The sequence below is a fragment of the Panthera onca genome, chromosome B4, assembly GCF_046562875.1.
Source record: "Panthera onca isolate mPanOnc1 chromosome B4, mPanOnc1 haplotype 2, whole genome shotgun sequence".
Lineage (NCBI taxonomy): Eukaryota > Metazoa > Chordata > Mammalia > Carnivora > Felidae > Panthera > Panthera onca.
The window spans coordinates 20,982,882-20,998,113 of NC_138345.1; the positions used below are offsets into that span (position 1 = coordinate 20,982,882).

General features: G+C 47.5%; 1 protein-coding gene across 2 annotated transcripts in view; it reads right to left on the minus strand.

Moving 5' to 3' along the window:
* Window positions 1-12,606, minus strand: part of PIP4K2A (phosphatidylinositol-5-phosphate 4-kinase type 2 alpha) — a 186,814-nt gene extending 174,208 nt beyond the window's left edge. The window contains exon 1 of one of the 2 annotated variants that reach the window (XM_060659177.3): window positions 12,209-12,606. In XM_060659177.3, coding sequence (XP_060515160.1) covers window positions 12,209-12,352 — 144 coding nt within the window. In that variant the 5' untranslated portion in view covers window positions 12,353-12,606. The remainder of the gene's footprint in view (window positions 1-12,208) is intronic. The other variant, XM_060659174.3, reaches the window with a different exon arrangement.
* Window positions 12,607-15,232: the final 2,626 nt, after the last annotated feature.

Sequence of the window (15,232 nt, forward strand, 5' to 3'; positions counted from 1 at the left end):
CTTGAAGGAAGAACATTCCAAAGAGGAAAGTAAATGCGGAAGGTCTGCGGCTGCCCCGAGTTTGGCTTGTTTAAGGAACAGAAAAAGCCCAGCGTGGCCGGAACAAGCAAGTTGTGGAGACAGCAGGAAGGGGTGAGACAAAGAAGCAGGGGCCGGGCCAGGAAGACCTTGCAAACCACAGAGGAGAGTCTGGGGTTTACTCACGATGCAACACGAAGCTTCTGGAAGGTTCTCACTGAAGAAGTGGAGTGACAGGATATCATTTACGTTTCAGAGAGATTGCTCTGCTACCAGTATAGAGGATTTGAAGTGAAACAGGGCAAGGGTGAAATCAGGCGGGCCTGCAGTGTTTCGGCAGAGAGGGAATTTATATGCAAAGAGAGAAATACGCAGGACTTGGAAATGGTAGTGGTGAGAACACGAGAAGAATCAAGGTTGGCACCAAGGTTTTTTTTGGCTTGAACAGCCGGGGAGATGGTGGTCCGTTCACGGATGGGGGGAGAAAGTGGCCTGGGGCAGGCAGCAGCAGGGGAGGAGGAGAAGAGCCCTGTGTGGGTCACTTCTGAGATGCCTGCTTGGCATTCGAGGGAAGGTATCTGGTAGGAAACTGAATATGGAGCCCAGCAGGGGACTCAGAGCTGAAGATAAAAACTTCTTAGTCATCAGCATGAAATGCCACAAGACTAAATAAGATCGTGTAGATAAAATGTGCCTAGTTAGAGAAGACCCTGGAAAGAGTCCTGGGACCTTCCAGCTTTCAGAGGTTGGGTAAAGGAGGAGGAAGCTGGTCAGGTACCTAAGGAGGGTAGCGGGTGAGGCCGAAGGAAAGCAGGAAAAGACACGAGAAGGGGTCCTGGGGATCTGAAACCAGGAGCATCGCTGGTGCTGGTTCCTTGCAGCGGGGAAGATGAAATGAAACCGAGGCTACAGCAGGTTCGAGAGAGAATGGCAGGGGAGGGAGGCAGCAGCGACAGACAGATTACAGGAGGCAGGAGCAGGAGACAAGGCCGCGCAACTGCTAGAAAAAGGAACAGAGAAACAGAGTGGACACCAACGTGAGGATGTGACGTCCTGCTCAGGAGCTACTGCCCACGTGTGGCTGTGGGGCACTCGGTAAGAGAAACTGAACGTTCCAGATTTTATTTTAATTCAATGCAATTGAATTAGTCATGTGTGACTAGTGGCTTCCAACCTGGACGGTGCAGCCCTCCAGCATGTCTCTGGCCTAATGGCATTCAGCTGTCCAAAAGTTAGCAGACTGCATGGTGGGAAGAATGGAAGTCAGTGGGCTTCTATGGGGCCAATGTCTTCTTTTAAAAAAAAAAAAAAAAAATTTTTTTTTTTTTTTTACATTTTTATTCATTTTTTTTTTTTTTCAACTTTTTAAATTTATTTTTGGGACAGAGAGAGACAGAACATGAACGGGGGAGGGGCAGAGAGAGAGGGAGACACAGAATCGGAAACAGGCTCCAGGCTCCGAGCCATCAGCCCAGAGCCTGACGCGGGGCTCGAACTCACGGACCGCGAGATCGTGACCTGGCTGAAGTCGGACGCTTAACCGACTGCGCCACCCAGGCGCCCCGCATTTTTATTCATTTTTGAGAGACAGAGAATGAGCGGAGGAAGGGCAGAGAGAGAGAGTACACAGGATCCGAGGCAGGCTCCAGGCTCTGAGCTGTCGGCACAGAGCCGGACATGGGGCTGGAACCCACAAACCGAGAGATCAGGACCTGAGCCAAAGTCGGACGCTTAACTGACTGAGCTACCCAGGCGCCCCTGGGCCAATGTCTTCCAAAGCATTAAAGGTTACCAGCTGGAAGAGGGTAAAGGGAGAAGACGCTAGAGGGAAAGTTAGGGAGAGAGAAAAGGTAAGAAACAGTTTCAAAGAGCATACAGTACGCTTTACAGTACATTTTACAGTGGCCCTCATCAGCACTGTTGTCGAGTTTTTCAGTGGCAAACATCAGCTACTGAGCCCTTTAAAATCTGACCTGCAACCACCTTTTCTACCATTTGCTAAACATTCCCTATCATTTACCTGTGTGGTTTTCAAGCTTCTTGGTCGTAGACTCGTTTCCCCCTGTACGTTATCTGCCCTTGCACATACACAGTACGTATTCGGTGCCTCCAATCAAAAATGTTTTGAAAGGTGATGATGAGGGGCGCCTGGGTGGCTCAGTCAGTTGAGAGTCCAGCTTTTGATTTCGGCTCAGCTCATGAGCTCACAGTTCGTGGGATCGAGCCCCGCGTCGGGCTCTGCGCTGACAACACAGGGTGTGCTTGGGATTCTCTCTCTCCTTCTCTCTCTCAAAATAAATAAACTTAAAACAAAAAAGATGATGATGAGGGGGCAATGGATGGCTCAGTCGGTAAAGCACGCAACTCTTAATCTCAGGGCTGTGAGTTCAAGCTCCATGCTGGGCGTGGAGACTATTAAAAAAAAAATCACATAAAAGATGATGATGACAAAAACAAGCTGTTCTGGAGGAAGCTGCCGTAGCGGCTAAATGCCCCCCACCAGCTCGGCCCCTCCCACTAGCGCTGCAGGCACCTGCAAGGAACCCCAGGGTTTGAAACCAAAGACTTACCCTAGCCAGAGCTTCTCAAACTGTCATGCGCTCACAAACCACCTGTCTTGTTGCAACGCACATCCCGCCCCAGCAGGTCTGCAAAGAAACCCACAACTCTGCGTTTCTAACAGGCTCCTGGGTGATGGCTGATGCCGCCATTCTGTACGTCACACTTCCGTGAGTGGCAAGGCCCGGGGCCACAGTCATACCAGACCACTCACCGTTCTCCACACAGTCTGCTTACTTTTACCAGTCTGTTCCCTTGGCCACATACACCTTTCCCTGTCTTCTCCAGCAGGAACATTCTACCCCATCTTCAAAGCCCTGCCCATGTCTGCGCCTCCTGAACTCTTGTCCGAGAGCCTTGGGCAGAAGTAATCATACTCCAGTCCCTGCCCCCATCTCCTATCACTTGCCCTCTTTCTCACACTGCTCCAGCCACACAGGCTTCCCTGCGGTTTCCTAAACATGCCCCGCCAGCACCAGCCTCAGGGCCTTTGCACAAGCTGTTCCTGCTACCTAAAATGCCCTTCCCCCAGATATCCTCATATCCAACCCCTTCACCTCCTTCATCCCTTCACTCAAATGTCTCCTTCATGAGGTTTATATTCTGACCACCCATGTAATTCCCTCCCCCCCCAGCATTCTTGATACTCTATTATTTATACATACGTCTATGTATATGTCTGTTTCCCCTGAAGCTGTGAGCAATTCAAAGGCAGGGTCCACAATACATTCCTTCTGCATCCGAAGAGTCTTGCATAGTGTCTCTTACATTAGGAAAGAAAGAAAGAAAGAAAGAAAGAAAGAAAGAAAGAAAGAAAGAAAGATCAAACCAATAGCGGACCAAAGAAAGAAAGAAAGAAAGAAAGAAAGAAAGAAAGAAAGAAAGAAATCAAACCAATAGCGGACCATAATGTACAACTAATGGATCTGAATGAAAACTGTCACACCTCAAACAACCTGGTGGGTGGTGGCAGCATTAAAGATACAAGAAAGAACATTATAACAAAAAAGAGACAGAAATTAAAGGGCACAAAGAGAATTCTAAAAGGGTTAATTTACAACTCAGAGATGCACAAGGACTTTTTATCTATGAGTGAGGTTAGGGTAAAAATGAACTGAACGTGCACTCTAAAAACTGCTCATGTTCTACCACTTAAAATATTTTTTAAGACATACTAATGACTCGTAACATCTATTAGGAGCCTATCACATACCAGCAACTCTCTAGCCATCTTACAAGCACCAACTCATTTGATCCATACAACACACCTCTGTGGTAGGTACTAGGTCTACCTCTTTTTCTAAGGAAGGAACTGAGAGAGAGCTCAAATACTCTGTCAAAGTCACATAGCCAACCAGGGGGCGCGGGAGCCTGAGTTCTTAACCACAGCAGACAGGTGAAAAACCATGAAGACTTACTTGGAATGTAAAGGCTTCTCTTTTAGGTAGGTTACTGTTTTCAAACTCCTTACAACATTACTCATTAATAAATTATATATATATATATATATATATATATATACACACATATATGTATATATATATATGTGTGTATATATATATATATATATATATATATATACACCCTCTTCCTAAGTGTTTTGAATATATACATTCATATCATATCATATCATTCATATCATGAATGTATAATCATTCATACATATACAAAGGAAAAAACTGCTTTGAACACTTTTCCTCCGTATCAACAGCTAATCTCTGTCAAAGTATAGCTTTTAAGACTAAGGAAAGGAAAGGAAAGGAAAGGAAAGCAAAGGAAAGCAAAGCAAAGCAAAGGAAAGCAAAGCAAAGCAAAGCAAAGCAAAGCAAAGCAAAGCAAAGCAAAGGAAAGGAAAGGAAAGGAAAGGAAAGGAAAGGAAAGGAAAGACAAGACTAAGGACATAAGTGAGTAATTCCCAGGGTAGCCCAGGCAAGCAGAGGTCAATGGCTGAGGGGACAGGTGTTTTGTTGTTGTTGTTGTTTTTAATGTTTATTTATTTGGGGGGAGGGGCAGAACGAGAGGAGAGAGAGAGAATCCCAAGTGGGCTCTGGGCTGCAAGCACACAGCCCAACACAGGGCTGTGAGACCATGATCTGAGCCAAAATCAAGAGTCTGACACTCAACCGGCTGAGCTCCCCAGGCACTGCTGAGGGTACAGGTTTGAATCACGGCACCTACTAGCCCTGTGTGCCCAGCCACGATTAATTTCATCTCTGCACATTCCTACTATGGGTTATTCTTCCTGGCTGCTGCGTGCTCCTCCCCATCTCCCACCCCACACCATTCCCGCCTGATTCTTTCAAGAGTCCTCAGTCGGGCTCCACAACTCCCAGGTGGTCCACGGACAGAATTCAGGGGATCCCTGAACTTGGTAGGATGTACCCTCCGTATTTTCATTTATTCACCCAAAAGCATTACTGTAAGAAGGGGTCCGTACGTAGCCTTCACCGGACTGCCACAGGGCTGTGTGGCACAAAAAGGGAAATGTGGATACAAGCAGATACAGGGAAAATGAGCTAGGAGGTATTTTTAACGTTTCAGTCAAGGTAAAAATCTGGGTAGGCCGGCAGAGGTGAGAATGGAAAGTGACGGAGTTGAGGAAAATACCTGGGCATCCCTAAATAAAATGGTATCTCCCACCTTCCTTCTACTTCTAACCTTCCCCAAAGACGGGCTGCCTCTCCTTCCGTGTATTCGTTCCTTAAATCTTTCAGCTTCCACACAAATAGATGCGCGTATGTGTGCATACCAATCAGCCACCGTCCCAGAAAGCACGTCCCTGAACACCGTGATGTCTGAAGCGTTAATACGCGGGCCTTCCCGCTGGGTTATGTCTTGCTTCCTGTTTCTTCCTCCATCCTTCCCTCAAAGCCATGTGTTCCCCTCGGAGACCTACGTTACCCCCCTGGCTTCCACCACCAACTCGGCACGGACAATTCTCCATCCTCCATCCCAGCCCTCACCTTGCTCCTGAGCCGTGATCCCACCTTCCAACACCCCACCGGTGGACACTGTCACTACAATGCCCATTCACTGTCACCTGCAGTTCGACACTTCCTTTTAATGTATTTTTTATTTTTTTTATTTTTTTTTAACGTTTATTCATTTTTGAGACAGAGAGAGACAGAGCATGAACGGGGGAGGCGCAGAGAGAGAGGGAGACACAGAACCGGAAACAGGCTCCAGGCTCCGAGCTGTCAGCCCGGGGCCCGACGCGGGGCTCGAACTCACGGACCGCGAGATCGTGACCTGAGCCGAAGTCGGCCGCTCAACCGACTGAGCCATCCAGGCGTCCCGTGTATTTTTTAAAAGTAGGCTCCATGCCCAACATGGGGCTTGACCTCACGACCCTGAGATTAAGAGTCTCACACTCCAGCTACCAACTGAGCCAGCCGGAAAATGTTTTACCCTTTTTTAGTACATAATTCCTTCTCCTAACTTTTCTAAGTCTACCATGGGGTCAAATCCTGACTATTTCTCTTTATTTTTAGCACTATTCCTTCCGCCGGTCTTGCTGTTCAACGTGTCGCCCAAGGACCAGCAGCGTCATCATCATCTAAGAGCACGGTAAACACAGAGTCTTGGGACTTACTCCAGACCCGCTGAGTTGAAATCTGCGTGTTTAAAGCGTTCCCAAGTGATTCATACACACAGTAAATTTTGAGAATCACTTCTCTGGTGCTTATGAATATGCTACCAGCCTAACTTCATCTGAATTTGATCTTTTTTTTTTTTTTTTTTTTGGTATCAATTATAACTCCCTATTATGGGTTAATTACAGTTCTAGACTTTCAATACATTATCTCACTTAACCCTCAGAATAACCCTGTGAGAGAATCAGCATCATCTCTATTTTAAGAATGAGTAAATCGAGGCCCAAGTGGATAAATCATCTGTTCAATGAGTCCACAACTGATGGAGGCAGGATGTGAACCTTATCTGTCTGACCACAAACCATTTTGCCCAATTGCACCAATTCCCTTAAATTCCAAAATTTGCATTTCAAAGGGTATGTTGGCCGAATTAATTGCTCTGTTTGACTGTATTTGCTGGTCAACTTCTGGCGGATTTTATTACAATTCCTGCTGGAAATCTTTCAAAAGGCAGCGCAGACGATCCTGGCTGAGAAAGAGAAATCATTGTCTTGTGACGGGCATCATTCTGAACACTCAAATTCAGTAAAAGTTATTTGGTAAAGGGAGAAGAAAATGTATTCTCTTCTCAGGATATAATCCCAAATTGTCGGGGGCTTAAAACGATTTCCCTAATAACAAACGTTGTGTCTGCTTGGCATTCTTCTTTCCTCTAAGGGAAAGAGAAGATGGGGCACCTGGGTGACTCCGTCGGTTAAGCACCTGACTCTTGATTTCGGCTCGGGTCACCACCTCTCGGAGCGTCAGTTCTCGGTTGGTGAGATGTGAAACCCGGCAACGGGCAATGTGCTGACAGTGCGGAGCCTGCTTGGGATTCTCTCTCTTGCTCTCTCTCTGCCCCTCCCCGGCTCACTCTCTCTCTCAAAATAAATAAATAGATACCTTAAAAACTGTACTGATGAAGGAAGGGAAGAAATAAAAACAGTGTGGGACTAGTTCTTGAATGAATGGTTATTTGGCTTCCATTCGCTACATTTCAGCTAACGTCTAGCTAATCACTATTTTAATTTAACCGCCTCATTATATCCTATCCAGTCGATATTTCACAGTCACTCATTTCATTTTGAAACCTGGTTTCCTTCTCTCATTTTTTTTTTCCGTGCCCAAATATAAACCCACGAACCCCAAAGACACCACTATTTCTCTAATGTACTATTTACTTATTTCAAGTCCCAGACCTTGCTGACAATATAACAGAAGCTATGGATGCTGAACCCCGAAAACTACATACTGGCCCAAACTACCACTAGGACAGATCCCTGCCCGATCCTGCCTGTCCAGGCCCTCTCCATTCTTCTTCTTCTTCTTTTTTTTTTAATTTATTTTTGACACAGAGAAAGACAGAGCATGAGCAGGGGAGGGGCAGAGAGAGGGGGAGACACAGAATCTGAATCCGAAGCAGGCTCCAGGCTCTGAGCTGTCAGCACGGAACCGGATGCGGGACTCGAACTCACAGACAGTGAGATCATCACCAGAGCCGAAGGCGGACGCTCAACCGACTGAGCCACCCAGGCGCCCCCAGGCCCTCTCCATTCTTATGGGAACTGTCCCAATAGGCAAGAACTTCCATCTTTTCCTAACTGTTTAGCCCAGGGGGACGCCAAACGGGTCAGAATCCCTCCATGGGATTTTTAGAACTGAATCGGAAACAGAAAGTCCCTTTTGGGGGGGGGCGGGAATTACAAAATGCTAAATTCAGGAACCATCAGTTCCCAGTGCTGTGGAGGGAACCAGTCAGCTATGAGCAAGAATAAAGCCAAAACAGACAGAAAAGTCCCAACAGTACCCAAGCACCTGCTTCCAGTTATGGCTGAACTCAGTCCTATTCCTGTTCTCCTGGTTTGGTGGCCAATCCCTTCTTGCACTGTGACAGACCTCCAAAACCCTCCTAATTTTTAAAGTTTCTGGCTAAGCTCATTCACATTTCTATAGCTTGCAACAAAAAGACTTTAGCGTTAATACGGACTCCTTCTAAATACTGTATTTGTTTTAAATAAGGTTTATGTCCTTTACGTTTCTTCTATACAGATGAATTCCTTTCGATACTTAATTAGGTTTTTAAATTCTCATTTCCAAAAGGCTCGCATTGCACTCTTCGTAAAAATGTTTTAGAGTATCTCTCTTTAAAACAAGTCTTGGCTCATATCATTCTACATGTTCCACGCACTATTAAAATATAATTTTAAGAAGCTAACTGCCTGATCATTTTTAGTTTAATTCCAAATGTAACAAGACAAAACTGCCTTCTGAAGTGGTCTTTTCCTTTATGTATTCAATTATATTCCCTGCTTAAAATACTTAAAATAAAAATTGGCACCGATCCCTTCACTGCTGGGTATTTTAAGTTAGAAAGCGGTAATGTATCAAATTCACCACACAAAGTCAGGCTTATTCTTGTCATTGAGAATTACCACCACAATTGACTTGGAAATTTCCACCTTAATTTCAAGTTTTTACATTTCAATCAAATAGACTTTGACTTAACAGACCGCAATGCAGTCCAACTCCAATCAATCCAACAAACTCTGAGTTCACACCTCTCTTCCACTCACCCCAGATATCCTTCCCTCTGGTCACGGCCTTGAAAATTCCCTGAATGCAGCTGCATGTTCAAGGTTACAACGGTAACGCAACTTTAGTTCTGTACTGTTACTATTGCTAGTCTATGGATCCTGATATAATGCTCTGAACCAAGTAGACTGTAAAAACATTTGAATCTTGAAGTTAGAAAAATACTTAGAAATCATCCAGTCCAATCACCTTACTTCACAGATGCAAACATTGATGCAAAACTAGTTAGTTATATGCCCAAGGTCAGCAGAATTAGAGAAGGAATTAGAACACCTGTACAATGAGCATTTTACCATAGTATGTACAAGGTTCCCAAACCTCTTATAAGATGCCTACATGATAAAAATAAACATGATTTTTCTTTTTAGTACTCCAAATGTTAGTTATTTCTAAACATCCTTAAGAAAAATTCAGATGAAGTATAAAAGCACGAAATTGCTCGATTCATGACAAATCTTTTCCCATTAATTCTGGCCACGTTATATATATATATATATATTTTTTTTTTAACATTTTTTATTTATTTTTGAGACAGAGAGAGACAGAGCATGAACGGGGGAGGGGCAGAGAGAGAGGGAGACACAGAATCGGAAGCAGGCTCCAGGCTCTGAGCCATCAGCCCAGAGCCCGATGCGGGGCTCGAACTCACGGACCGCGAGATCGTGACCTGAGCTGAAGTCGGACGCTTAACCGACTGAGCCACCCAGGAGCCCCATCTGGCCACGTTATAAATGTAGGAGAATAATGTTAGAGGTGCCTGGCTGGTAGAGTACGTGACTCTTGATCTTGGGGTTGTGAGTTCGAGCCCCATGTTGGGTGTAGAGACTACTTAAACATAACATCTCAAAAAAATAAAAATAAATTAAAAAAGAGATGTAGGAGAGAGACTGTGATGTGAATTATCCACTCCTTTCCTGCTCTGCTTTCTCAAATGTCTCTATTCATATACAGCACTATGCTTGCTCCTTCTTAATAACGCTGACGAAGTTTATTCTCATTTTATACTGTACACTTTGGTCATATTTGGTCAAGTTCATATAAAAACGTTTATCTAGTATTAGACTTTGCCACCTAAAATGAAATCAACCAGAAATACATGACATCTTGGTACTTGGATTTCATAGTTACATACACTTCACTTTTTTTTTCAGAGATAATAAAGAAAATAGACATTTTGAAAAAGAAGGCTGTGAAACAGACCATTCTTATGCCGATTACGCCCTCAAAATAAAGATATTTAGACAAAAAAACTGAGTGGCATTCTTAGCCGTCTTTTGCGCGTCTGGTACTGTGTGCCTACTACAAAGTTGCTGAATGAAATAACATGGTTACGTTACATACTATAAAACTTGACTCCTCTGGACGACTAAGACTTGCTACCTTTTCCTGAAAGCAAAAGAAAATAACACGAAGTGTACCATCCACAAATCATATGTCATTTTTGTAAGCCTTAGATAGCTTACAAATTTCCCATTAGCAAGAAACTCTAAACCCAATGTAGCAATTCATAAATATAAGGTAGCAACATAAGTGGTTACAATAAAATATGCACAACTGCAAGATTTTGTGAAGCAAGATGGAATTCGGACTAAATCCCAGAAAGCACACTCTTTTTTCGGCGGCATATTGTTGGCAGTCCTTTACTACATTTAAACCCTCAGACACAAACACTCTCTGACCCAAACACCAGAACTCCAAAGGAGATACAAGCACCAATAAATACAGAATAGCAATTTTTTTTTTTAAAAAAAAGCAACTAACAAAAAATAATTTAAAAAGCTTAATAGAATTAGGCATAACTCTAAATTGTAGATGCATCATACAGGAAAAATTCCATTTTATTTACTACGATAAACCTTAAGAGGAGAGTTCTTGGTGCATTCACATTTGCGGTTGGAAAAGCTCACGTTCCCAATCGCTAAAGAAGTTATCAGGAAGTGAAGATGAACTTCAGTGGATCAGACACTCATTTCTCAACTTTCTTAGGCACAATCACTTCATGCAAACACAATATATCCTGATACTGTTCCACGTTTTCCCCAGCTTGCCCTCGGCAAGAAAACTATAAATAGAATGCATGCTTCTAAGCCTTTTAAACAACTTCATTAAATTGAGAGTGCTCTTAAAAACAAAACAAAACAAAACAAAACAGCATGGTTTTCTGCCATTTCTATTACGCTCAAAAGGGCACACAGACATCCACAGAAATCAAAAGTACGGAGAGCAAGCTTACACTTTTGCTCACATGCTAACTGACTGCAGTGGGTAAGGTCATGGTCAGAATTCACAAGCTCACTTAAACTTTCATGGCTCGGCCAACAGCTCCGATCATGTTTCCTGATCCTAAGGAGATTAAAACTGCAGGAGTTTCTCGCAGTAAGATCAGCAGGAGGCTATTTCAGACCCTCAAACCGCAGTCCGCATAGCCCGCAGCGGCTCATCTTCCACCGCCTCTGGCTGTGTGTTAAGCTAACCTTTCGGAGCATTGTCCCTCCAGCCTTTTTAAGCAAACCCCCAAAACCGGTGCGGCCAACTCGAGACGGCTTTCCCTCCGCCCAGCCAAGATCCACCCCCCCCCCCCCCACTGTCATCCCCAGGCCACCCCTCCGCAGTCGGTGACTTCGGCCTGGCTCCCCGAGGTGGGGGAGGAGGTGTGGAGAGGAAGACTCCCCGCCAAGCAGCTCTCCAGCCCGCACAGCGGCAGGGCGATGCGGGAGAGGAGCAGAGGAAGATACTAAACCCCAGTGCCATATTTACACGAGCTTTTTCTTTGCCAAAAAGATTCCCTGCGTCCGATAATATCGCCTTTAAAGGAAAAAAAGGACCTAAGCACTAAAGCCGCTGCCCACATCTCCCGGTCTCCGGTATTCTCACCCCTCTTCCCCCGCGGGGAGGCTCCGGACGCTCCCGACCTCGCACAGGTACACCTGAAGCCAGCGGAAGACCCGACCGCCCCGGCCGCCCCCCGACATCAAGGAGCGATCACCGAGGCTCAGACCCCAGCAGCCCCCGCCCGGGCTGACAGCCCAGGAGGACCCGTGCCCTGCACAAACTTCCCAGTTGCCCGGCTGCGGGGACCAGCCGGCCGACGCACGAACGGGAGCACGGGGGACGACACTGGTACCCGCCGCAGGGCTCAACTGCAGATGGGACCCTACGTCCCGCAACCGGTTCTGGGTCCAAAGGGGGTCCAAGTGGCGCCCGGGGAACCCAGAGAGGCGGGCGCGCGGCGCGGGGATGGGGGCACCGAGGCGCCGCGGCGGGCGGACAGCCCTGGAGAGCGAGCAGCCGGAGGGCCGGGTCCCCGCTCGGGCTCCCCGCCCCGCAGCAGCTGCAGCAGAAGGAGGAGGGGAGCGAGGAGGAAGAGGAGGAGGAAAGGGACTGCGCGCCGCAGCCCAAGCCCTTACCGAGTGGTTTACCCCCCACATCAGGACGCTGAGCAGCGGATCGCTGGCCCGAAAGAGCTTCACTTTCTGCGCTACGAAGTGCTTCTTCTTGGTCTTGGTCTTGCTCGCCAAGACGGAGGACCCCAGGTTGCCGGGGGTCGCCATGGCCGCCGCCTCTGTCCCCTCCACCGCCGCGCTCCCGAGGCCGGGGACCCGCCCTCTCTACACGCCGGCCGGGGGAGGCAGCCGCATCCCCCCGGCGGCGGCCCCGGCGCGCCGTGCCCGCTCCTCCCGCTTTGCGCGCTTGGCCCGGCAGAAGACGGAGGCTGCGCTCGGCTCGCGCCCCGGCCCGGATCCCGCGCCCGCCGCGGCTCCGCGCTCAGCCCGCGGCTGGACCAGGCGCGCCGCGAGCGGCTTCCGCGTTGGGCGTCGGCGTCATGACGCAGGGGGCGGGCGGGCAGCTGTTGCGGCGCCGCCAGGCGGGGCGCGGCCGCGGGACCGTTAAGCTACAGCCTGGCGCTCCGGCTCCGGCTCCCGCTCCCGTTCCGGCTCCGCAGTGGTCCCGCGGGCCCCCGGGGTGCAGGCGAACTCGCGCTGGGCGCCCCCGACCGGCTGAGGACCCCGCGGGGTGGGCGTGCGGCGCTGGCCCCGCGAGGAATCCCGCAGGGCAACCCTTTCTGCTCCCCAGGGAGAAGGGGGGCGGGGAGGACAGAGGAGTGGGAATGTCGGAGGAGAGGAGCCCCCAGAGGCGGTAGTCAGGCGAAGGGATGAGGCTCGGGGAACCACCACTTACCGGTCCCGGGAGTCCGGAGAGCTGGTGAGACCTGACATGCTGCATGGAGACCAGGGCTTCCCTAGCACCAAAGGAAAGGACCCGGGCACGTCGTTGGCCACCTCCCAGGGTGGCACCGAAATGAAGTTGTTAACCCTCAGGCCTTTCGAACCCCGATCCTGAGCCTCGCTACACTCTCTGAGTCATGCAGGAGGGAGACCCCCACCTACTTCCCTGGCTGCCTTTCCTGCCGCCACTGCCCCCAACACAGGGCAGGGCCCTGGATTCCTCATGCTCAGCACTTGGTTTCGCCTGGAGAATCGTGCCCCAAACTGCACCTTCTTCCAATTCAAATCCTCCGCGACGTTCTTTACAATTCTTCCTTTTATCCGTGACACTCACCTTTCCCGGAGACCTGTTCGTTGTCTCTATCCATGTACACCTGGACGCTAGGGAATGACTGACTCACCTCGGGAAAAGCTGCCATTACGAGTGTGGCTAAAAACAGTGCTGTCCCCGTACCTTCCCCACGAATCCTCCTCTTCTGTGGATCCTTACCTGACTCAGCCCGCTGGGCAAGCCCGTTATCGATTGTCATTTTTCCTCCACTCCACAGTGACTACCCACTGTGGGCTTGGTGATCTGTTCCGCTCGGTCAAGGAGACGGGGATGATAGCCCCTTATGCCTTATAAAGAGCTTAAGTACGTGTCATGAGCGTGGGGAGTGACAGGTTATGTGGGTCACCGTTCATTTGCTCCTCTTTGTTTCCTCTGCCCTTTAAACATAGAGGTTGCGCCCAGTCCTTTTGTTCTTTCCCTCTTGTGTCGTACCCTTGTCCAAAATGGTGTCAGCTCTCCCAACGTCAACTGTCATCGCCCTTAGTGGTTAAAAGAAACAACCCAAATGTGTAGTGAGAAACATAGGGTTGCACATTTCCTCCACTTGTTTGAGCAAATCCATTAACCTCCCTGAGCTTCAGGTTCTTTGTGTTCACAAAAGGGATAATCAGACACAAATGTCACTTTAGAGACTACTCTGGGCCTGGTAATTATGGTTCTGCCCTACGTACTTTAAAGGATGTTTATCGGAATCAAAATCAACAGTAGGCAATGGCTGTGAAAAGCCCTTTGTAAACTATTCAGCATTATGTATATACATACTAGATAAAATGTAAAGTACTTGTAGGTAATCCATATATTCTCCACTGACCTCAAAAAAGTAAATGCCTGGGTGAATATCTCTCTGTCAGTTATCCACAGGCACCTTTAAAAAGGTGAGCCTGGGTGGCTCAGTTGGTGAAGCCTCCGACTCTTGATTTCGGCTCAGGTCATGATCTCCTGGTTAGTGAGTTCAAACCCTGCACTGGGCTCTGCGCTGACTGCGGAACCTGCTCAGGATCCTCTCTCCCCCTCTCTCTCTGCCCTTCTCCCCCGTGTGTGTTCCCGCTCTCTCCCTCTCAAAATATATAAGTAAACTTAAAAAAAAAATAAAATAAGAGTCTACAGCTTAAATGCGTCTTTAAGAAAGAAGTACCTAAAACCAAGTTCAACATCTTCCCCCAACCCACGTGTTGTTTCATTTTTCTATTCTATTGGAAATGGCGTGCGTATCAGTTACTCCAGCTAGAAGTTCATTTGTTTAACAAATGTTCATTGACCCAGGCTTGGAAGCTTAGAATCATCATCGATTACTGCCTCTCATCATTAGTCCACATAAACCCCTTTATCAGGTCCTGGCCTTGAAAACACTTGTGCTCTAATATTATCTCTTTTCTGGTTCTTTCATGGTCCTCCTGGTTGAAATCAATCTGTTCACCTTAGCACTTCCTAAACTGTTCCCTAGCGATTTCAACTACTTAATTGTATATTAATGCAAGACCAATGAGCTGGCTGTGAATGCTAAAAACTGACTTGAGTGATGACTAAGTTTTGAATGAATCGACAGGAAGGTGAGACAGTGCCTTACCTGAGGGCGCTGTCAGATCTGAGGTTTCATGTGGGAGGGCAGCAAGCTATGGATGCACGCACAAGGTGTCATCCCTGTTGGGGGCAGACGGGAGCATAGGCATAGAGATGAAAATCCGTGTGTTTTTAGATAGTAACGAGGAGGGTGGTGTCCCCTAAAAGAATTTTTTTCCCAGCTTTATTAAGTCATAATTGACACAGAATATTGGGTAAGTTTAAGGTGTAAAGCTGATGATTTGATGTGTATATATGGTGCAATGATTACTACAATAAGGGTAGTTAACATCTCCATCACACATAATTGCTGT